At 46.5% G+C, this 23796-nt stretch overlaps 6 protein-coding genes across 6 annotated transcripts; 1 reads left to right on the top strand and 5 right to left on the bottom strand.

The window, feature by feature from the left end:
• Positions 1-603: 603 nt before the first annotated feature.
• Positions 604-764, bottom strand: H6S33_011522 (uncharacterized protein; the record flags this gene model as incomplete). Its single annotated transcript, XM_044842893.1, has 1 exon — positions 604-764. A coding segment is annotated over one exon (161 nt), but the record flags the coding sequence as incomplete, so codon positions are not given.
• Positions 765-3274: 2510 nt separating this feature from the next.
• Positions 3275-4559, bottom strand: H6S33_011521 (uncharacterized protein; the record flags this gene model as incomplete). The annotated part of the gene is made up of 4 exons (XM_044842891.1): positions 3275-3537; positions 3670-4045; positions 4109-4371; positions 4427-4559. The coding sequence occupies 4 exons, from the start codon at positions 4557-4559 to the stop codon at positions 3275-3277; spliced, it is 1035 nt and encodes a 344-aa protein (XP_044696289.1).
• A 2658-nt stretch (positions 4560-7217) lies between these two features.
• H6S33_011520 (uncharacterized protein) lies at positions 7218-9862 on the bottom strand (the record flags this gene model as incomplete). The annotated part of the gene is made up of 6 exons (XM_044842890.1): positions 7218-8917; positions 8990-9196; positions 9288-9387; positions 9453-9522; positions 9591-9599; positions 9801-9862. The coding sequence occupies 6 exons, from the start codon at positions 9860-9862 to the stop codon at positions 7218-7220; spliced, it is 2148 nt and encodes a 715-aa protein (XP_044696288.1).
• A 4504-nt stretch (positions 9863-14366) lies between these two features.
• H6S33_011519 (uncharacterized protein) lies at positions 14367-17363 on the top strand (the record flags this gene model as incomplete). The annotated part of the gene is made up of 1 exon (XM_044842889.1): positions 14367-17363. One exon carries the CDS (start codon positions 14367-14369, stop codon positions 17361-17363), a length of 2997 nt encoding a protein of 998 aa, XP_044696287.1.
• A 2651-nt stretch (positions 17364-20014) lies between these two features.
• H6S33_011518 (uncharacterized protein) lies at positions 20015-20248 on the bottom strand (the record flags this gene model as incomplete). The annotated part of the gene is made up of 1 exon (XM_044842888.1): positions 20015-20248. The coding sequence occupies one exon, from the start codon at positions 20246-20248 to the stop codon at positions 20015-20017; it is 234 nt and encodes a 77-aa protein (XP_044696286.1).
• Positions 20249-22894: 2646 nt separating this feature from the next.
• H6S33_011517 (uncharacterized protein) lies at positions 22895-23519 on the bottom strand (the record flags this gene model as incomplete). Its single annotated transcript, XM_044842887.1, has 2 exons — positions 22895-23172; positions 23246-23519. The coding sequence occupies 2 exons, from the start codon at positions 23517-23519 to the stop codon at positions 22895-22897; spliced, it is 552 nt and encodes a 183-aa protein (XP_044696285.1).
• Positions 23520-23796: the final 277 nt, after the last annotated feature.

Raw genomic sequence — 23796 nt, 5'->3', positions numbered from 1 at the left:
TTTTACTGGATTTCGATCCGGCCTTAATAATTTGTATGGGTAAAAATTGACCTGCCTCCCTACCAAAATCACCCAACTTCAAACTCTATCTCCTCAACCACAACACAAGATAATTAAAATCAAAGGCCGTAGAATGATTCTGCTCTTGATTCTCTATCATTCTACGGCTTCTAATCAAAAATATATTGTGTTGTTGTTGAGGAGATAGATTTGGCGTTCATATACTCTTACCGGCCCCGATATCGTGTCACCCACCATACCGTCACCGTGACAAGCTCACAAAAAACGTGGGGGTGTAACAAAACGTGCCGCTAGCTGTAGATCCCTTAATCTGCATTAAAGTAAAGCTTTTTTCTCCCGGGAGGGGGTGCTGGGGTGAAAGCAATATCAAAGTTATCCACCAGACCTCCTCTACTGTCGCTGTGTGACTGATCAACTGGATTGGCTGGATTAGTTAGCCCTGTCACGTTGCACTGCTGCTGTTGCTGCAGCCAACTGTCAGATGGATTAAGGTTTTCACATTCACGTAACGCAACGAACCTGAGCGTAACGCACCACCACCACCACCACCACCACCACAGTCATCACCCACCCACGGCTCACGGGAGAGGCTTTCCACCCAGCTTGCGGCCCTGCAAGCGAAACGCACCTGTGCAACATCGGCGAAGACCCTCCTCATCACCACCATCATCAGATCTGAGGTTTGGCTGCACCCAATGGCTGTCCAAAGACGGGTGTTCGCCCTCTGCTTGGTTAATGGCCATGGGCGTGATCGATACGCGGCCTGGATTACTAGCCAAGTGGTGAGCACGAGGCCTTAGGCCTGTCCTCCTGGTGGCCTGACTTTGGGGTAGTAATGACGATGGCCCGACTACTAGAGAGGCGGGATATAATTAGTCAATTCGCGGGCAGCAGTATTCACCTCATCGTACAGAGCTAGATGAGATGTATGTGGACGTTCGCGTCCGACATTTGAGGGGTTTGGGATCACCAGAGCGGTATGTTCAGGAGATAGGGAGATCGTTACGAGGTAGATCGAGCATGCATGGTATCCCGCGAATCTATGACAAATAGTTTTTAAGGTTGGTAGGGTATCACTATAGCTACACAGTACTTACACACGTAGCACCACACAAGAGCTAGCTAGCTAGTCACCCGGGACGGTGTTTTGGAGATAGGGGATTTGGGGGGGCAGGCTGCTAATGTTGGTACGGATATGTGGTTATCGTTTGTTCGCTTGTTTGTTTTATGGGGTGATGTGTGAAGCTGGTGAAACTTTTGAGTACTGATGTTTGAGTTTGGTTTGTGGGGCGAGTGTGGGTTGATGATAGTGAGTATAGTGTGCAATTGAAAGGTGTGTAGTCGTCTTTCAATGCATGTGTAGACAGATATTTTCAAACAGGACGTGTGAGATGTGTATACCGGTCACCATTCTCTGGAGAAACGTTCCCCTAGTAGAACAGTCTACGCTTCAGGGCGTGATCTAACAGCTGAGCGGAAGCGGGAAGTGTCCAGAGTATCTATTGGGGGTCCGTAAGGGTTTTAATTTGCAGTATATTCAAGTATACAGTTTAGCTTTGACTCCCTCTTCATCACAACACTGAGGGTGCGGTTCCAGCTGTTGGAAAAGTAGGACGCGGTCGTTAAGTGACTTCATGCTTATCTCGACAAAGAGTCTAGCTACATGTAGCTATATAGTCACGGATCGGACAAGTGTCAACATGAAATGACAGTGACAGGTATCAATATTTCAGGTTCGAGCAGCTCACCTGTACGGGTTCGACACCACCCGAAAAGCCAAATATGCAATACCAACACTAAAACCGAATGCGAGTGATATTCCATGATTGCATTTCTTTTCCATCCGTACCCATCCGTACTCTATATTGGAGTTAATCAAAACCGTAACCAACATAATCTATAAAATATATCTCCTAATTAATGAATTAAACAAATATATATATATATATATATATCTCCTAATAAATTATTATATAGTGCTCCCACGAACATGTTCACAGCAATCCCAGAGCATGGGCTAACAATATCCTGTCCTATGAGAGTATTGAGTTTGTCTCATCTTATTTTATGATCCCAAACTCACAATACATGAACCTATATCATTCTTCTCTCGAGAGATAGAATATCATAAGAGTGAATGAGCTTCTAGTCCACAAGTCTCCATTAAGCCAGTTAATCGCTGCAAATCTCAACAACCAGGATCATACAATGAAGGGATTATGTGAGTAGTTTTATCTAGACAGCTGCACAGTATAGAGAAAAATCAGTGAAACTTTCTTATCAAGCCTAGATTCAAGTCAGTAAATGGTTAACCAAATATGCAATACTTTTATTAGTGCTTGTAGTGTGGCTACCATTCTTCATAGGTTAGAGAGAGGCTCGGGGTAGGATCAGAAATGGTCTTGAGATGAATTGTCCTATGGGAGGTCTAGTCTTGTAGGTTCGAGTCTGATGTTTTAAGACAAGACTGTGAGATGAGTTGTCGCATAGGGAACTAAGAAGAACATTGAGATGACTTCGCGTATGTATCTATGTGACTTGATAGTTTGAGATGGATTATTTTGGAGGCAGAGGCAGTTTGATACAACTCCCCGAGGCGTCTCGAGGCGTGTCATGGGGTTTGACTTGGTTACTTTCCATGGAGAGTTATTAGTGAAAATTATTGGCGCAATTGCATTCACAATGTGCATGTGCTCTTGTAATCGGTTTCTATTGAGCCGTGTCAACCTAGATCAGCAATAAGGTTTGAGTTGAACATTATTTAATTGATTACATGATTATGGGTTTAATTTCATCGTAGCTATTAGATGTTGTTTTATAGTCTCAATATTAGATGTTATTTATAGGGTCTCAAGTTTGGTAGGGTTGAATAGTTGCCAGCTCAATTAGGATTCAATTAATGAATTAAACAAAAAAACAAAAGCGCAATTGGGATTTCACTGCAAGTAGGTTTATATGCGAGTGATATTTCATGATCGAGCCAAGACAATAACAATATGCAGGAAGGTGGAGAATTTGCTGACAGAAGCTGAGAGAAGCGCACAAATACCAACTCGCATTTGCCATATTATTCGACTATCGAGCATATGTCAATACAAGTAAAAGGAAATACAGATATTCCCGCTGCATATTCATTAGCCTTACCCTAGATTCCATAGATTCCCCTAAACCATGACGCATGAACGCGCCGAAAAATCCGGGCCCGGGGGAGAAAACCCCTGGAAAAAGGGGAAGGAAGATAACATAAGGGTGACTACTCCTCCTGCTTGATGCCATGGCCGGTATCATAGGCAGTACGAGCCAAAGAGATACCAGACCTGATCTTGCCATCAAAAGGCCGTCCAGCAATTATCTCGGGTCGGCCTAAACGAAGTCTCGTAGTGCTAATAGAAGTAGGAGACTCCGATTCAGAGTCGCCATCGCCGTTAATTTCGGTTATGACCTGCTCATATGTAGCCTTAGGCGGCGTCGGCTTTTTATCAGATTCCTGGCGTTTGATGCGTTTGGCGGGAGGACCTGGGAGGAGTGATAGATTTGATAGTTAGTTTTTGTTCTTTTTGCGTTTGATTTGATTGAGTATACTGGTCATTGATCCCAAAAAGTCTGGCTTGGATTATGTAGATTTGAGGGGCCTAGGGGTTGTACTACTTTCAGAGAGGCGTTTATATTCTTCGCGATGGAAAGATTGAGTTATAGGTTTAATCTGGACCTCGATTGGAGATGGCGTAGATCTATCGGTCTTAACCTGGGCCGGAGACGGCGCAGACCTGGCGGCCTTGACCGTGGCCGGGCTCGGAGGAGGCATTGGTTTACTGGCTTTGACCGCTCTCTCAAGAAGCATAGATCTAATGGACTTGGCCGGGGTCGAAGGAGGCATGGACCTATTGGTTTTGACTGAGCTTGGAGGAGGCATGGATCTATAGGGCTTGAGCGGGCTCGGGGGAGGCATAGATTTAATGGCCTTGACCGCATTTTGAGGAAGAAAGACCTTGGACTCTGGGCCAGGGCGATTGGAGGTTTCGGACTTCGCACCATGAGGATTAGTAAGTTCACTTTTTAGGGGTTTCTTCTCGTTCTGAGTACCTACCTTTAAAGATCTGTTCCTAGTTCTTTTTAAAGTCTTCTGGCCACTGTTCTTCTCCTTTTTGGTGACTGCGGCATTATGTTTCTGTTTGAGAAGCAGCGCCTCTAGCCTTTGTTTCTGCGTTAGCATCTTCTCATAGTCCGTCAAGGCAGCCGAATGTCGTTTCTCAGCGGCCTTTTGAAGCATGTTTAACGCCTTGAGCTCCGCCTTGTTGTTGGTGCAAGTCCGAAACATTTCCTCCAAGTTATCGTTCAACGCCGCAATTTCTACGGCCGTTAGTTAAACGTTAGATATACGTGACTTCGAAGTGGGCCTACATACCGTCAGCGAGGGTATTGTGCGAGTTATCTATCTTGTGGACCGTGCTCCTGGTGAGCAATTCCTCCGAATCGGGAACAGAATCATCATCGAAATCATCGCTGTCAATTTCGATCGTCCTTGTGACTTTGGGCATATTTAAAAGTCTGTGATTAAGTGTGGTTGTTTGAGTCAAGAAGATAACTCTGGGTTAGTTTTGGTTTTGGTTTTGGTTTAGGTTTGAGTTTAGGTTTAGGCTTGGGCCTGGGCCTGCAGTGCGTCTTGGTCTGTGTGGTGTTGACTTTCAATTGCAGTCGCGGGGCGGTGGTCCCCTCGGGGCCCGCCGCGCCAAACGCTGGGATAAGACTTCAAAACCGTTGTTAGGACTTGCGAAACGAACAAGCGCTGGAAATCTCAGCTACTTGTTTGACTGGATAGTTACATATATGTACTATCTGCGTCTGTCTGAGCCAATAACGTACATGTACTTATGTATGTAGATGCATATGTACGTATCGAATGGAGTTTCCAGAAGCATGCATGGCTAAGCACGTACCGTTACGTACTCATGTTTTACCACATAGAGTCACTATCTTGAGAGGCACGCACGTTTAGTTTTCAGCTATATCTATATACTCTTTCGATCTCATTTGTGATAAATACGGGCTCTAGTGGGCCCTACAAGTCACGGTCAATAAAAAGACTCTTCACTTGCAGTTCTAATTATAAGTGATATACGTTGCCTACTAGTATACAAAAAAAAGAGCCCAGTCATTCCAGCAAATAGCTCAATTGGAAACATATATAGCCCAGCAGAGGAGAATATGTTCTCATTGGATGGTTACCATTTCTAGGGGACCGGGGTGTTCTAGGGGCATGGAAATGATCGATTTTACATTATTTTCCCACTAATACTTTTCGCGAGATTGGGATAAAACGTGTATGCAGTTTCGTAAACTACGACAAAGATAGATAGATACTTGGATAGAAAACCCTAAAGTTCCGTTGTCCATGAGGTAGCTCAAGGCGATTCTCATGAAAAAAATATATTGCAGATCCAACAGTTCAGATGGAGGGAGAGTGGTCTCTGTTTTCAATGCATCCTACTAAGGCGTATTCGACATTGAATCTATCTGTATTGTAAAAGCGCACACCTACAGAAAAGAACCAAAAAATGTAGTACGTAGATATATGACAGTAGGAAAGGAATGTAGTTATTCAGCTAGTAATGATTGATTTCAGCCACGCTTCAGTTACCGTGTGCTGATTAAAACCCCAACAACCCTTGTAATTACACATAATCCAAAACCCCCCATTCTCACCCCGTAAATTTCATGCTCTACCACCTCTTCCTCCATCATGACTACCCTACTCCATGTCTCTAAACTTGTCTCCAAACTTCTCTCTCCTTCATTCTCCATCAAATCCCTCACCTACTTCATCATCCCGAACCCTCCCAACGACCCCATCAGGCAATACGCACCAAAGCGAATTCACTTTCTTCTACTTCTAATATAACGCCCTCGCATCCTGTAGGCCTTAGTCCAGCCTTGTTCGTAGAAGAATAATCCCCAGTTCACAAACCTGTATCAAAGTTGCTGGAAAATATAGAAGATCCTCGCGCTGACCGAGAGCCAGTGAACACCCTAGAAACTCAATCCGCGGTCTCTAGTCATGCTGATTAGGATCGGATATACGTCGATCATTACGACAACGTCCTGCTGGAAGTGGAGAGGCTGGCGATACAGAGCTTAATCTCTTGCTTCGAGGACTCATAAGCTAGACTATTGTAGGAGAGTATTTAGGGCTTTAAAACCGCTGGTGTTTACTGGCAATGGCCAAGACATGGTTGTTGAGGACTAGTTACCACTGAGAGATCATATATCCATAAGGGATGAGAGGTATAGAGCACAATGCCTAAGTGCTGAAAATTATGCACACATTGCTAGTGCTACTAACAACATGGTTGGCGTTTAAGAAACCTTTTATGGGTTGGGGCGGTCATGCCCCCATAACAGCAGCTAGGTGTTTGAATTGGCACTGGCGCATGTTCCTCGTTAAAGGTTTAAGATCAATCCTGCTGATATTCCTACTAAAGAATAGGGTTGATTTCTACTTAAACGGGTCGCAAATGACAATGGTCGTGCACTCGACCAGATGGACTTGAGTTGCCATGAGACAGACAGTGTTTCAAGGTACTGGCGCTAGGACATAACTGATCTTTGAAACTTTCCTTACACGGGCAACTGCGACCTCCTCAATCCTGATAATCATGCTGATTTACCATATCCCACTAATTTCATTTTGCGGAACGCAATGGAAAGGGGTATCATTCGCCAAAGCAGTGACCAAAAGACATGTTACTATTTCCGCAAGAGGCTAGTTAGCTAAGAAATAATATGGTGAACAATTACCCCAGCCCTACCCACCAAGTATATTATGACACCCCTCTTGATCATCCATAACCTTTATGCAGCGTGAAATTACCAACTTAAAAGAAGGAAAAAGATGTTTATAATAGAGAACCATACTAGCACACGTCCTATTACTACTACAAAGCAGCTCTGCCGATGTATCATACATAACCCCCCCAAAAAAAGGGTTAAAAATTCAAAAACTAAAAAAAGTCAGAATACTTAGCAAGAATGCGAATACTATACACTCAGCAAATCCCTAACACCAATGATAGCCTCAGCGAAAAACTGGAGGAAAACCACAAATATAGCAAAGTAGAGCAAGCAAATTGCAAAGCACAGAAAATAAATACAAAATAAATGAAAACGTCAAAAGGCACAGCCTCTAGCAACAGAAAAATTCATATCATGAGGCCATCTCTGATATCCCCATCTCCTCCTGCCTCCAAGTCCTTCAATATCTCCGGTAATAAGTCTTCCACGTCTTCTGTAAGTAAAGAGCAGCTCAGTGCTATCAACCGCCTGTAATCGCTCATCTTTTCACCTGCCCCGCTCCTTGCGTGGGCTTTTATGATTGTCTCTCTCAATTCTTCTCTTTCGCGTTGAGCCTGCGCTAGCTGACGTGCAGCTTCCAACTTCTCCATTAAGTTGTCTGGATCATCAGCATTTGCAAGTGGCTCCTTGTCGTCAATCTGTTGCTCCTCTTGGCGAACAAAGTTCGAGAGCTCGTAATACTGGCCGCGTTCAAATATTTTCTTAAGTTCCTCTGCGAGAGTCTCCGCTTCGGCCTTGAGCAAGTCAATTTGATGTTCCATGGTGGCAACATCACCAAAGGGAGCCAGTGTCTCTTCGGAGGTTGCCTTACAGGCTTGGATCTCGTGTGTTGAGCTGTCGAGTAAACGTTGTGCTTGACTGACATCTTCTTCCTTGTCTTGCAGCTCATTATCGAACGCTGTTGCAAGCCCTTCGAGCATCTCCGCCATCTGTGGTATAATCTTCTTGGTTGCCGATATCGCCGCCTCAGAGATATGAGGCCGGGGCACATGGCTAGCATTGGCATAATTAACTGCCGCAACAGTTGCGGCTGATTGTGTGGATGGATATCTCTGATAACGGGGATTGTGATGCTGATGGTGGATGTGGTTATCATGCGATTGGAAAGGCGATGAACTCGACGCTAAGGGATAATCGCCGTTCCGTCTTTGGCGCTCAACTGCCACAATATACTGGTCGGCCGTCTGGCCTTCATTGTTTGCAATGTTTGGGTTAGCGTTGTGAGCGAGCAAGCTTCTAACACATTTTTTTGCACCGTTGCGAGCTGCGATCGTGAGAGCCGTGTCGCCTGGGGTGTCTCTCAAATCCAACACTCTTGCGATCTCGGCCATTGAGTGTTTCTCTCCAAGTTTTTGAAGTAAAACGTCGTAGTAATATCTCGCTGCTAGAAGTTTATTTCGCGAGGATGTCGTTGCCGCTATATGATGGAAAACTGTTGAATTGTAGTTATCTACATGAAATATTGTGTCTCGCAGGGTTTCGACTAGCCGAGGAAACGACTTTTGGTCGTAGTTGTTGGTAAAGAGTACTGCACGTATAAGTGGGGTCTCTCCACGTTTGTTGACCATGTAAATGTTCGCATTAGCCTTGTATAGTAATTCTATCACTCGTAAATCTCCCATTGCTGCAGCCCAATGAAATGCAGTGTGACCCTCATCGTCGATGATCTCATTTACATCAAAGTCAGGAGGCGGGTTAATGAGAAAGTCCGGAAGGCCTTTCTCGTTCGCCATGAAGTAGTCAAGAAGTTCGTCGCTATATGCCATTCTTCTCTGCTGTGAAGAGTGAATCAAGCCTGGCGAAGACATTATCTCATGGTCCATATGTTCTCGCTTTCTCTTCAAAGTTGTATTTAGGGAGTGCTGAGACGGATCGTCCAGTTCCAATTCAGAAAGATCTCCCTCAGATGCAGACGATGATTGCACAGAAGGTGAGCTAGGATCATTGAGGGGATCAATGTCACTTAGATCATCTTCTTCAATTTCATCTTCTTCGGAGCTGACATGAGATGGCGGCGCTGGTACTGGCACCGGTGGCGGAGGGGGTTCTGTTTCAACAAAGAAATTAAGGTTTAGTTCCCCAGTATCATGCTGAAAAAACCAAGGAAATCAAAACTTACTAACTGCACGTTTAGCAGGCGCCGCAGCCGCAGCATTTCTTGCTGGCGCTCGAGCAGGCCTTGGCTTTGTAGATGCCGCAGTAACATGCTTGGGCGCTAGAGGGGGTGATTCGGTAGAGGGTCGGAATTCGAAGATAGGTTTAAGTAATTCGCCAACATTGTAGAGGGCTGCAATCTCCTTTGCTCGTTCCAAAGGCACCCAGGTCCCTATACCATAGCATGTTATTTTATGATCAACAGAATTGATTACGGAAGATTTAAATCTTCGAAATACCCCTAACCCTCGAAAGTCACTCACCTTGGTATTTTCCATAACCACCCTGTACCTTTTCATGAACTCCCCGTTGGACTTCCCGCTCCAAAATTCGTGTTCTCTGTGGTTTATCGAACTCGGCAACCTAAATGAAGAAGAAAAAATTAGGGGTCCTGTCTTCAAATCACTAGCACCCAGAGGGAAGCAGACCTTCAATACTTGTGTAGCATTCACCCATGAATCAGAACGTCTACGCATGCAAGCGATCCCCTTTGCAATACTTTAAACTACGCATTAGCAACCGGCGAGATTTAAAGAGAAGTGTCGATGTGTGACCAGAGAACGTACTATTCATAACTATAATAGCACTCAAGATAATTAGCAAAGATGACTTGATAAGTTAGATATCAGCAGGCAAATCAGGAAAACCCCTATGTGCCCCCGCCGATATCAGCGACACAGTAGAGTTTTATTGAGAAGGCTGGATTAATTACTCCGGGTATGCTCATTGAGTGCTCCTGCCGACTAAGAGTCACCAGAGAAAAGAGGAGAACTCACACCGGAGTACCACTGTATGTGGCCTTGAAGACAATCGGTGCCGGAACATTATCGTCGTCCATTTTGTGAGAAACGTCGGGTGGCAGGCGGGGATGATGAGGGGAAACGCGGGGGGTAAGGGGGAACAGGAGGCTGGAGTTGAGGAGACGCGTTGGAATCCGCTTGCACGGAATGCCAAGCCCCTAAACGGCTTTACGTGTATATGATGCTGACATGTGCGCTGCGTGTATATTCCATCCCGGGAGACACCTGTTACTCGGCATCCGAGAAAAAACGTAATTCAGTTCAGTTGACTACTCTGAAGAGCAAGTAAACGAGCAGAGCAATAGGCATTAGATAGCAACTCCGGTGGAAATATTAGAAGGCGGCTTAAAATGAACTCAAAAATAGCGAAAGCGTATTATTTACGCACGCACACGAGGACGAGGAGGGATGGGGGTTGGTTGTTGCAATTGTAATTGACAACCCGGGCCGAGATAGCGCCTAGGGGCGACCAGACCACCTCAACACCTTGATAATAGCCGCTTGATCATTGACACATACTCGTAGTTTTTTAGCGTTTCCGGACGCAACTGCTATTGCATACACAGAAAAAATTCGCCAAGGCTATCTTTTGTATGGCATGCAATAGCAGTTGCGTCCGGAAACGCCAAAAAACTACGAGTACATCCCGTAACTGAAAAGCGTCCCCTGTCGCAAATCAGCACCCGGTGATCTGGAACCCCCCTCTAAAATAGCACAACTTTATTATTCCACATCTAGATTTTTGGATTTCATTCTGGCCAGGTAGAAGGTTACCTATGTTACTGGGTAGTGTTAACCTGACTCTTGATGTCTGCATATAAGCTTGGCCACTCCCTAAATATAGAATTTAATGGCGCTAATCACAAACCGTTAGCTTAAGAAGTAGCTGTAAGGTGTTAGTTGATCATTGACAAGGAAAGGGAGAGGCGGAGTGACGGGTGGTTGCAATACGAGTGCATAAATGGTCGCCACGTAAGTATCCATCATCTTAGATGGGAGCTGTCTAGGTATAAGAGCGAGATTACACAAGCTGCTTAAAGACATTTGAACTTGGCCGTCGGATTCTGACATTCGTGTCCACTCACATGGTCTCGATCGAGTGATATTATGTGATTAGACAGCTGCAGTCTTACGCATATAATAGTATGTATTGTACGGGTGGGCATAAAAGACAAGACAGTTTCTCGGTGGAGGGTTTACCAATTAAAATCTTAAGAAACTACTTTATTAGTCGACTCGCAACCCCCGTACATATTCATAGAAGAGTACTCGAATGCCCCACCATGGCGAAACCCAGAACCTGAGAACCGCTAGAAGAGCTATAAGTAGCCATGGTCTCAAATCATCAGTACAGAAATCATGAAATTGGAGTGTCAGCTTAGATGTGCAAAAAAAGAAAGAAAGAAACAGCATAAACCCTAATAAAGACCGCTACCATTGCTATGGGCTCCGGGAATCAATGAAACGCAGATTATATTTTCGATACAATGGACTGTCAATAGTTTGTTCACTCATTTAAATTTTAGTTCAAGGGATATTATGCAAAAGATGATTTAGAACATTAAGTTTACGATTCTCATAGAAGTTTCAGCTCTTGGTCAATTTGATTTTACTGATGTGTTACTCCAATTTGGTTACCCACAGTTCAATAGTTCGCGAGGGCAAAATATTTTCGCTCCTAATCCTCAATTGAGTATAATTCAAGCTTCTAAAATTACAGAGAAAAATTATCTTTATTGGCTAGAATTGAGTTGCATGTCGCACATAACATGCAGTTCGCTATCCGAACGATAGGACCCTTGAATCGAAATATTTGGTAGATGCTGATGAAGTTAGACCAGCAATTCAAGATGCGCGTTCGCTTAGCTCGAAAGCTTGGATAGTGATCTTTGACGTTGGTGCTGATATGCTTTCTTCTATGGGTTTGTTTTGCAGTGTATGTTCTTGACTGATTCGTTAGGTCCTAAATCGCGTTGGGTGAGTGTATTGACGAGCAACATATGAATAAACTAGAATCTCTCTTCTTCCTTTCTATTAGTAGTAAATAGAGGATCAATTAGACGAAATGTATCTCGTAAGGTAGGGTCTTTTCCATCAGCATAACGGATCGTGAAAATAGGTAAACATGCTGCTAGACGCTTGCTTTAAAATCTCCCTCATGTAATAATACGTGAAATAACGAGAAACTGTATCAGAGGTGCCATCTTGGTGCGTGCTTTGAGTCGGGACTGCTGGTGAGCGGATGTTGACAAGCCGAGTGATTATTCATGATCGAAGTCTTTTCAATCTAGTAGTTGATAAGCGATGTATGAACAGTCCACTCTTCCATCGTATGTGATCAGTAACAGAGCAAGAAGACTACTTTTTGTTCTCCCCCACGATCATAATCCCAAGACCCAGGGGCTCCCATGTGACGGAATCTCGCCCGATTGCTGTGCCCATATATTTGGTACCTTAAAGACAGAGCCCCCTCTTTATTTAGCTCCTCCTTATGCCTCTCCTCTAATTGGTAACACACGGGCCGGCTACAGAGCTGGTAATATGATATGACAAGTAGGTGGAATCGTATGTCGATCCCTGAAACCGGGCCCGGTCACCGTTATTTTTCTTTCCTGGCCATGGTCGTGAGCTAGCTGTGACTCGACATCATACGAGAAAAGGTGGAAAGACATTGATCGAATACCACGTGGTTTCTGGGACGATCTGATACGGGGTTGTTGGGGTTAAACGAGAGCTTATGGCGGAAGCTGAAAATCTTGAGGTGGTTAGCTGAACTTGAGCCCGGGATAAGTACATGAACATGAGTGTACTCGTAAATTCATGACGTTTCTGAACACGACTGCTATTGCATACCATACAAAAAAGCGCCAAATCCACCTTTTTGTATGTCGTGCAATATTGGTCGTGTTCGGAAACACTATGAAATTACGAGTAGTTGTTGATTTTTCGTGAGCAGTCGTATCTTAGGATATATTATAATCTGATATATCGAATTTGTTGACTCGGTGACATGTCCAGATTGGTTGTAAATTGACGCCAAGTGCATTTGTGGTAATTTCAAGCCCAGGACGATGTATCGTTATTGGGTCGATTGGATGTTCAGTCTCAGTGGGATTCCGGTTTCAGAGACCTATGTAGTACATACATGATTTATCTGCATGTAAGCCACTAGTTGTGATCTCACGTATTATAAAAGAAATTAGTGTTAGGAGGATACATGTAGTGACAGTAGGTCCTTCTGATTTGCATGGAGGCAGGAAATCTTCGTAGGTAGGCCGCTGGTCCTTAAGGTATAAGAATGTTTGTAAAAGGAGATCTTAGGGATGGTTAGTTGTTGTTAGTATGGCATTAGATAAGTCGAGCATCGAAAAGAAATCATTTTTATTTTTAAATTCACAAAAATACATTCTTCGTCACGGGAATCTCAGGTATCGTAGGTGCCAGGGTGGTGATACACCACCTTGCCAAGCGTCACAGAGAAAAAGAGGTACACGCAGCTTTTAGAACTTTGGCAATATGACCAGCGGGTAAGAGTATTTGAATGGACCAAGCTCAAGTTGGAGATGGAGGGTGTTAAAATAAAACTATGACTGTTACGTATTGCAATAGATATAGGCAAGTAGTTAAGTATCTTCCTCTGCACTACGAGCCACCGAGAGCATGGCTAACGAGATCAAGGTAACCCCCGCGAGACATACATGATTAACCCGGTCCATCCTTGGAGATCACAAACACGTACGAGGGTCAGTCCAGGGACGCAAGTTCTGACTGTCTAACAAGATCCATTTCTTGTCGCAATCGAGGGCAGACGAGTGCGTAGATATGTAGAGAAGAGGTGCACTGAGCTTCTGTATATAGACGGGAACATCTCTTTCTTTCCGGATGATGAGAGCCTCTGTAGATCTTGAGCTGGGGAGAATTAAAAGTGGAAAGATTATTATTTAATAACATGAGATATTGAATCGTTGGAACCAGCTATTCAACGACAGGTGGGATGGTTTACAAGGCTGTTAGATATTGTCGTCAGTCAGTTTATCCAATTAACAGTTGAGCTTACCCTTCCATGTTCGGAATTGACAGGGCTTGGCTGCATTTTTAATCGGAGCACCTTCTTCCCGCAATCTTCCATTCCTGGAGGATTTATTGCATGCTATTACTGTATTGGGTAGTGGCACCTCATGCGCCTTCAAACATCAGGCAATCATCAGCCCACTCGTCGGCCCATCTTTTTTTCCCCATCCCGTTGTCAATTCGCTCTTACTCCCCCCCCCCACCAGATCCCCTTTCTAAAACTTCCTACCGTTTTGACCGTTCCTACCATTTCCTGCAAGCCCAGTACCAGTCATCCCTCGGGTTAGCGCCACCTATATTCCAATAAAACTACTATCACCAACATCAGTCCACCTCTACCTCACCACCCCTCCCACCACCCCCCCATCTGTGCCCTGCATCGCCAACACGAAATATACCATCTCCTCCTCGTCTCCTCACTTTCCACCCTCTTCCTGCTGCTCAAAAGACACCACGACATCCTCCGAAGGGATGGAACTAGACTACGATACTTGCGCCCAGTTTCTGGCGAGGTTCGACGCTGATCTGAACACCAGCTCTGATAATTCAAATTCGAACAACATTAACAGCTCTAATTCCTCGCACCACACCCTCTCTGCTTCTGCATCCCCTGCCAGCATACTAGACACATCTTTCTTGGATAACAGGAATTCATCTTCCTCTCCCCCAGGTCTATCGTCTGGCTCGGCTACCTCTCACTCACCGGAGTCTCTTCGTTTTGATTACGACGTCACCGCTGCGTGGAACCCAAACGACCAAACCTTCTTCTCCCCCATTGACGATTCTGGTATTTTAGCCGCTCAGTCTTGGGACGCCCTCATGCCCCCAGCAGATTCATCGCAGCAACAGAACCAACAGCAACAGCAAGCAAGCCCATTAAGCGATTATATCAAGATTGAGGACGACAACTCTCCAGGACGTTACACCTTTTCAAACAATCAGCAAGCTACTATCTCACCGAGCAATTCGCTCATCGACCCTACAACTCAGACCGCGCTGGAGGGAACATACTCTTTCGGCAAGGATAGCGATTCCTTGTTCGACTTCAATACATATGGCGGTGTTGGTGGACAGCCCCAAGGGAATGGGAGCTCTGAAGCTTATACACCGCTGGGCTGGCGGAATCAGGGACAGCAGCGTGATGATTTCGCAATAGGGTGGCAGTCACCACCACCACAACAAACTCAACAACCCCCACGACAACAGCGCATGTCTCTCTCACAGGAACAGTCACACAGCTTGTCGCCTGCTTCCTCACACCACTCACACCGTACCACCAGCAGCCCCGAGTCTCGTGCTCACGACTCACATAGTGATGACAACTCTATTCCACGACCAAAGAAGAGAAAGACAAGTACTGATGAGAACACCGAGGAAAGTGCACCGACCACCACAAGTGGTCGCAAGCAACAACCGAAGAAGACAGCTCATAACATGATTGAGAAGCGATATCGTACGAACCTTAACGATAAGATCGCTGCTCTTAGAGACTCTGTCCCTTCACTGCGCGTCATGGCTGGAACATCGAAGCTTGGCGAGGACGGAGAGGATGATGAAGACTTGGAAGGGTTGACGCCTGCACATAAGCTCAACAAGGCTACTGTATTGGCAAAGGCAACTGAATATATTAGGCACCTCGAGAAAAGGACCAAGCGGTTACAGGACGAAAACGATCAACTCAAGAATCGCCTAGCCGCCTTTGAGAAGTTGGCAAATATGGGTCCTATGAACAACATGCAAAATGGCCAACGTGGGGTAGGTGGCGGACCAGGTGGTGGGCTGATGAGTAGGCTCATGGTTGGTAGTTTGGCTGGGTTGATGGTTGCAAACGGGCTACAAGAAGATGAAAGTGGTCAACGACAATTATTTGCAATCCCAGTCGGAGGTCTGGAGATGTTTGGCATGTCAAGCTCGACATTGGGTGGCAACCAGTTGTTTTGGTTGTTATTCAAGATGATCCTTTTATTTTCAGCTATTGTCTATGTCTTCGTCCCAGGTTTCTTTGACTCGAGGCCACCTTCAGAGAAAGAGAGGGTCACTCCCCAGACTAAGCTTTCACCTGTCCCATCCCTTGCATCATCTATCGAAATCCGTCGAACTGCATGGCTCACTGCCGTTCAGTCAGTCTGGGTCCCTCGCAACTCTCTCGTTATGGAACTTGCCGCGTTGGGTTTGAAGGCTTTCAAGCTTAGCCTCAGGAAATTTGTCGGATGGCACGGCTACTCAATGCTCACTGGTATGACTGAGGAGCATGAAGTTGCTCGTGTCAAGGCCTGGACTATTGCTCTTGATGCACAGCTTGCTGGTGGTGATGCTACGATTACCCATTCACGACTTCTCCTTACCTTGTTGGCCTCAATGACCCTACCCGCGACTCGCAGCCGATTGATGTTGAACGCTCTCCACATTAAGGTTCTCTTCTGGGACCTCGGAAGTAACTTCGAATCACTCGCAAACAAGCTGGCCACATACTACTGGAACGAAGCGAGGAAAGTTCAATCTGCCGATCCTTCTGAGAACCTCCCGGAACATCTTGCCCACCTTTTGGAACTTGAACCAAGTGATGTTTTGGACAACAAGATTATCCAGAAGGCTTACAACCTTGCATATGACCAGAGCACCGGCCACAACTGCGAAGCTCACGATGAAGGTATGGATACCGTTGTTGAAGACGGATCAATCCGTTCTCCACTCGACGCCTTGGCAGCATGGTATTCAAGCCTCATCATCCAATCTGTGCTCGCTACATCCTTGAAGTCCGTAAAACACCAAAGGCATCTCAGCCCCGATCTCCAGGTCGCTCTCAATATTGCACCACCCAACAGCAAGGCTCAACTCCGAACACTTGTTGCGAAGGCAATTCTCGACTCTGATAAGGAAGGAAAGGATCTCCGCTTGGCGCTCAAGTCTTTTGAGGAAGACCTGAAAGTTCGTGATTCATGCAAGTCTATGCCCAAGATCTCTGTTACCCCACCTGCCGTCACAACCACCACAGATGTTAAGATTGCTATCCGTTGTGCGATGGTACTCAACTTGCTGGCCAACGGTCGTCGCGAGGGAGCCACCCGTCTCTTTGCTGACTTTGACTGGCGAAAATCCTGCAACTCTTCATCTGATCATGTCTCTTCAGACCTTGGCCTTCTTGGATTTGTTGCCATCTGGAAGACGTTGAACGCATTTGTATCCAGTGATGAGAACTGGGTTAAGGAAGCTGGCGAGAATGTTGAAGGAGTTGCGGCAGTATTGAGGGTTTGGATTGGTGACAGGAAGAAGAGGGGATCACGACGAGCGTGGGTTGAGACAAGTGACTGCAAGAGAGTCATTGATTTCTGTACTGGATTACAAAAGAAGCTAGCTGGCTTGGAGGAGGGAAGTGATGATGGGTATGTCAGCGGTCCACACGCTGAGGGAGTGAAGCACCAGTCGAAAGTTAGATTTTCTGTACCTGAACCGGTATCAGTTGTTTAATTTTCTTTTTTCCCCTTCTAATTTTCATATCTACTTTTTCTAAAACGTCGTAGATATGGCTGTATTTTTTTCACTTTTTTATATTTCATGGGTTTTGTCGGACATTTCATGGGTACTTATTTTATTTTATTATTACGGGACTTGGGCTTTTGGGTTTTTGTTTGATGTTTGGGCAATGCGTTTTTTCCTTTACCATGATCTGTTCATAGGCTTTTTTCGTGCATTGCTTTCCTTTTCTCGCTAGTTATCAAAAGATATCCTATTCCATTCAACTCAACCTCAGTAATTCGAACTTCAGTTTGATCTTGTCTTTTTCCTTTTTCTCGCCTTGTAGAGTACGGTTTCTTCGAATTTTTTTAATAATCCGGAAGCGGGGAAGTTGAGGGGGTGGGGAGGGGAGAGCCGGGGATAAATTAAACGGAAGAAATCGTCTGAAAAAAACTTTTTTGCAAAATGATCTACGCTGCACACTTTGCTATGTATGCCTTTCCATAATATTATTCTGCCCGGGAAAAAAAAAAATGAAGGGGAAAAGTGGTGTAGTTTGAGAACCGTTAGATCAACACAGATCAACACAGGAAGCGTGTCGAATATCCTTCTCTCCGAGATCTTCGGGGCCCAAGCGACGTTCTCGGCTGGCTGGCTCGTATTTTATAGCCTTGCACTCTCGGTAGATGCCAGCTAGGTATTACTGTGTCGTGCGTAGGGTGCGCGCATCTACGCTATGTATCTAGTGGAGTAGCCTTAGGAAATGATAGACGGCAGAGACGACGCCGCTGTGCTCAGAATTATGTTGTAGAAGCGAGGATCTAACTGCTGTTGACCGCCCTGCTGTGCTGGGAGGCTGGGGGGTACATGGGTCCTGGATACTCAGTCATGGGGTATCACTCGGCTGCATGTGGAGTTGGTGGAGGGAGCTGGGGCGGGACTGTGGTCCTACGGTTATGTCCAGGTGCGTACTAGAGTATGAAAAACCAACAGAATCTGATGATAGGACCTGTTCGAGGCCTCAGGTGCTGTGTCTTACCCTGAGGTGTGCTTGTTTCCCCTCATGATGCGTTAGTCGAGGCCCACCCTCCCCACCCTTCGGGATGGCTGGGTCATTTCGATAAGAGTGAATTCTGGAACCTCATTTTCAGCCCCAAGAGCGAAGTTATCGAAGCGTAGCATAATTTTGTGGCTTGATTGGCCTGCGGTGAGATGTTCTAGATTTGAACGGCCTAGAGACACCAACGCTCAATAGTGCCATAGTTATCATACCATGGGTCTTGAAGTGAGGCAGGTAGGCTTGTAGCATGCATATTTCTCAGAATGCTTCGAGTCTTAAAGTATCCGGCCACATGGGTGGAGGGGGGGGAGGACGGTGTGTGTGCTGTTGGGGGAGGGCTCCATCCAGGGAAGATATGACGATGAATAGGAGGACCAGTAGTTCTTCCGGTAGGCGTATACTCTGTTTGATAAAGCCAGCTTCAAGCAACGATACCAAAAACCGAAAAGATGCCAAAGTGAAGCAGGTAGGGTGAATGAGAGGGGAGAAGCAAAACAAGAGAGATAAGAAAGGCCATCAAAGGAGATGGAACTCATCTACTCATACAAGACAAACAATAACGAAGCAAGAAAGAAAGGAAAATCGAGCTCGATGGTCGGTTAACCCTCTCTAGATCTGGTCCCTCGGATAGCACCCAGAGACCACACCTCCCAGGCTTGGTTGAAAGACTGTGTGACTGGGTAAAAGGGAGTAGTAGCAAGTCTCCTCCTTTTGCTGCTCTGGGGATCGGGGATTTTTCTTCTTTTTTTGCCCTGCTGTTTCGCATTTACTGTATATATTCTTTGTCTGCGTGTAGGTATGTTTGGGGGCCATCGTGGAGGAGGGATGGAGTGCATCATGCTCGGTCACTCGCCAACACTCCACATCACTCGGTCCCGCCTGGTGGCTCGGTCTGGTCTCGTTGGGGTTTATAAATTTAATGAGCAGCGTCTAGCAGTGGAGTAATACATCGCGCTTTATATGCTAGTCTAGGGCTAGAATAGGATGAGGTACTGGTGGTATCATCGTTCTCAACCTCCAGCCTGGCGCGCCCGTCCATTCTCTGTTTGGTCTGTATCGTAGAACCGGTCAATTGATGGACATGATGACAGCAAAGGCTATTCTATCTTAACCTTACGCTTGAGTTCCATGGGACCTCTGACTCTTCAAAAAAATAAGCTCACGGTTGGTTTGTATGTATTAGTATGTTTTTGAAGCAGACATCAGGACCCTCCGGCGGGGTTCAATAGTACTTTTCAGATCTGGGCATAGATAGCAATTATAATTAGTGGAACTCTGCTGCAGCGGTTTGGTACGCAATGGGGTTAATGGTGCATTGGGTTTGGATGATTTGTTTAACTACGCTGGTATGCAGAGTATGTGAATTATCGTATGTGAAGGCGGTGTGGAACACATCTAAAAGTTCTACACATCGAAACTTCTATTTCTCCAAGGAACTACATGCACATAAAACCCAAAGCCAATTGCGACAATAAAAAACATAACACACCCCACTACTCTAAATTGCAAACTCGCGCCCTTTAACCTCCATTCATCCATCTACCATTCCACCGTTCCACCAGCCAACCAGCCAACCAGCCAACCAGCCAATCCACCCACTCTCTCACGCACCCCTAATCTGCGCCAACACAGCCTTCAACCTCCTCACCGCCACCTCTTCCCCGCCCCGCTGGTCGTTGACCTGCTCCCTGGTGCACCTGATCCACGACGCTTCGTCGGTTGTTCCGAGCGCTGAGCCAACCTCCAGATTTAGTGGCCCCCGCTCGTCGTGGAAGCAGCGGATCGTCCGGGCCTTTATGTAGTAGTTGCTGGCTGGTGCTTCCTGGGAGGTGGGCATTGTTGCTGCGTGGGGAGCTTGAGCTTGAGTTCGAGAATGTGTGTAGGAGGTGAAGATGGCCGGCTGGCGCTAGTAGATACTTGTAGACAGGTAGGGAGCGAGGGAGTTTGGAGGTTGGTGGTTTATATCCGCTCGAGGTAATAATTCAATCAATCAGCCGGCGCCAGATAGTCTACTCTCCAGAAATTCGTTCGTGATAGCTATCCCAACAACAGCAGCTACCCAGAGTATTATATCCCCCTAGCTGCCGACGACGACGCTTCTCAGCTGCCGGCGGTGCATATCACGATCAAGCTGATCGCCCTTAATTCCCTCCGGTATACACCCGGGTCGCTTGGATTCTGTGGGGTAACTAGACTGGGGTCCGGGTGAACTAGCGAGCTTCTACCCGCTGCCAAGACGGTTGCCTGGGGTGGCTGCTGTGGGCAGGGGTGTGGGAGGGTAGGGCTAGGGGCTTTGTATGGGAGCTAGCTCGAGGATGCGGGTAGAGAGAGAGTTGTGGGGAATCGGGGGAGTCGGCGGGAATCGAAGAATAGATAAGTGCTTGTGGAAGTGGTCGGGGACCGATTGTGAAGATAATCGGTTAGCCCGAATCAGCTATGAGATTAGGTTTGGGGGGGGGGGGGGCATAGGGAGGATATGGATGAGACTGTACAGCTATTGGTAGAATTGTTGTGGAAACAGGAGTTAACTTCGAAATACCTGATCGAGATGACAACATCCTTAATCTCTAGAACTCCAAGCAGGCTGACACCTACCTCCTTAAGCCCCACCTTGATATACCCATCCTTCCTCCCCATGAAGAAAATACAGTAGCAGAATTAATAGATATCTGTGGAGGTTTCAAAGGGTACCCATGCGCAAAATTCAGTGGATTCGAGATCTGGAAATTAAAGGGATTTCGGTTGAATCATGAATAATCACTCGGTCTCTCGACCCAGCTACGGCCGCTCATGGCTCTCCGTAAATACATGTAGGCGCAAAGGCAGGAGTACATATGCATACATACCCCAAGAAAACCCTGGCAGGGGATGGTAGTGATGGCATGCCGGTGCTTATCTGTGGTCGTACTAGATCCGTGGCCGCTTGCACGATACGCCGATTTGCTTTAATTTCAGAGACGGTACTATACTTCGACCAGTTGAATAGGATACGTCAGTGGTAGCCTCTCCGGTTACAGCACAGTCTGGGCGCGAGACTAGGGGTATGGTTACGAAGTACATAGCGAGTGATCGAGTATGATGCGCCGCGCCTTCTCTCCTCCACGATGACCTCCGAACGCGCAATACGCACACAGGTAACGCAATCAATAGATGGAGCGCATAAAAAAAAAAAAAAGAAACATCTCCAAGCCTCAGAGCAGCAAAAGGAGGATGCTAGATCTTACTCCTTTTTACCCAGTCACACAGTTTTTCAACCAAGCCTGGGAGGTGGTTCGGACGAACGGCCTCGGCCCCTCTGGGCGACACGATAGCCACTGAGCTACCGCGGTAGATGGTATGTTATTTCCCCAAAGCTTCTAGAGGCATTGTGGTGCCCAGGTTGTCGACAACGTGCATGGGGACTAGTTTAGGGCCCCTCACTGCGGATTGTGGGGGATCCGTAGCAGGGATACTGCCACTAGCAGCACGTCAGCGCTTGATTGAACGTCTGGTCATGTCTCAAGACTTGATGGCCGTGATTTTAAATCGTTGAAAGTCATCTATCGCCGTGGAAGTCACCACCGCAGGAGCTTGCTAATGCCAGAGGATTTCCCTAAGGTGAGGATACATGAGAGGTTAGTAAAGTATATACCAAACTATTTCCTCTGATCTGCAGCTTTTGAGTGTGTTCCGAAGCTGACAACTTTTGCTCTGCAAAGGTCATAGTATCCATGCCGGGCCTCAAACTACAGCAGTAAATCCGGCTGTCAGGCAACGACGAACACTTCTACGTGGTGGCTACCATATCTGTATAGGTCCCAATATATGACCCATGGGCTGATGAGGTGCCCATATGTGTGTCTAAATCCATCATCAAGACGCATGGTCTTTCCCGTACCAAGTCGAGAAACAATCCGTTGTTCGCCCGGGACAGGTGGTTATGGACGAGTGATATACGGTGAACCAATTCTAGCCGACACCGCTGAATACCTAGGGAACTTGATGTTTAGGTATGGATGTACGCTAAGTTATAGGCTTTAATAACCGGCTAAGTAGCGCTCGGTGTTCACTCATAGCCGATCGCGATAGGTAGTACCCGGCGACATGATACACAATCAGCAAAGATGACCTCCAGCCCTTAGCCGTAGTGAGGACGAGCCACGGCAGGCCTTTACACAATCTCACCGACGCCAAAGAGAAGAGGAAACGACATGCTTATAATGGCAAATTTATATCATCAAGAGCATTAGCTCTCCTTTTTTTTAGTACAGTCGGCCCGCCCTATAACTAAGGGTACGAGGGAATACTTTGCAGCCTTGAGAACAGAGAAACTGAACTTTAGTTCTACAAAATTGCAACTTCATTTTTATAAATTGCGCCCTTGAGCTTAAGTTCTACGAACTATAACCTGATTTCCAGAGATCACATCTAACCATCCAACCCCCCCCCCCCCAAAAAAAAAAAAAAAAAAGAATCACCATCCAAACCAGCCACAACCCTACACTCACCTCTCCCACCTAGGCTTCGCATTCTCTTCGTCCTCGGAATCATATTCCGAAAGGTCAGGGGTGGGGGGGCGGTCGTACTCCTCGTCGTCGTCCTCGGACTGTGACATGTTCATGGTGTGGGGTGGGGAGTCGTGGGGGGAGGGGGAGGAGGGGGAGGAATCGCTAGCCTGGGTGAAGAAGAGGCCTTGTGCAGGTATAGACGTGCTGGCTGCGAGTGGGGGAATGTCTGACTGGGTGAAGAAGAGGCCCTGCGCAGGTATAGGGACCGTATCCTCTGCGCAGGGAGATTAGTTAACTCAAAGTCATTCACAGAAGTATACAAGCTGGTAGTGGAATGCCTATCATACCTTCACCAAACCCAGGCACACCCAGCGCGCGCGCAAGCACCTCATTATGCGCATAACGGCTCCCATACTCGCCATCCTGGTCCTCCCCGTCTTGCTCCTCCTCGTCCTCACCGTCTTCTGATGCATATCCTGCCATTGAAGGCCCATGGGCATCGTAGGTCTGGTCGACGTCGTTATCGTAGACGTCTCCTTCCTGGTCCGCTTCATACTCATAGCCGCCGCGGGCGCGGGCGGCGGCAAGGATTGCCTCGACTTCGGTGGCGTAGTTGGACATTTGTGTTGGTGGTGTGGTTAGTGTGGTTTTTGTGAGAGTGTGCAGTGTGTTTTTTTGACTGTGTGTAGAAATGTAGAGCAAGTGTGAAAAATAACTGTGCAGAATATTGGGGTTATAAAGCCAGGGTCTCCGGTCAACACTCCATACACCCATTGAATTGCTCCCGCCCCATCTATCACTCACTATATCGAGCCTCTGTCCTCTTTAAAATCTCCTCCTCCTTCTATTCACTCCGCCCTATGAGCAGCAGCCCAGCTTAGCCTAGCTCATGTGGTGC

Source organism: Morchella sextelata (genome assembly GCF_020137385.1).
Source record: "Morchella sextelata strain SCLS chromosome Unknown scls_6, whole genome shotgun sequence".
Taxonomy (NCBI): Eukaryota; Fungi; Ascomycota; class Pezizomycetes; order Pezizales; family Morchellaceae; genus Morchella; species Morchella sextelata.
This window is presented reverse-complemented; position numbering and strand designations above follow the sequence as displayed.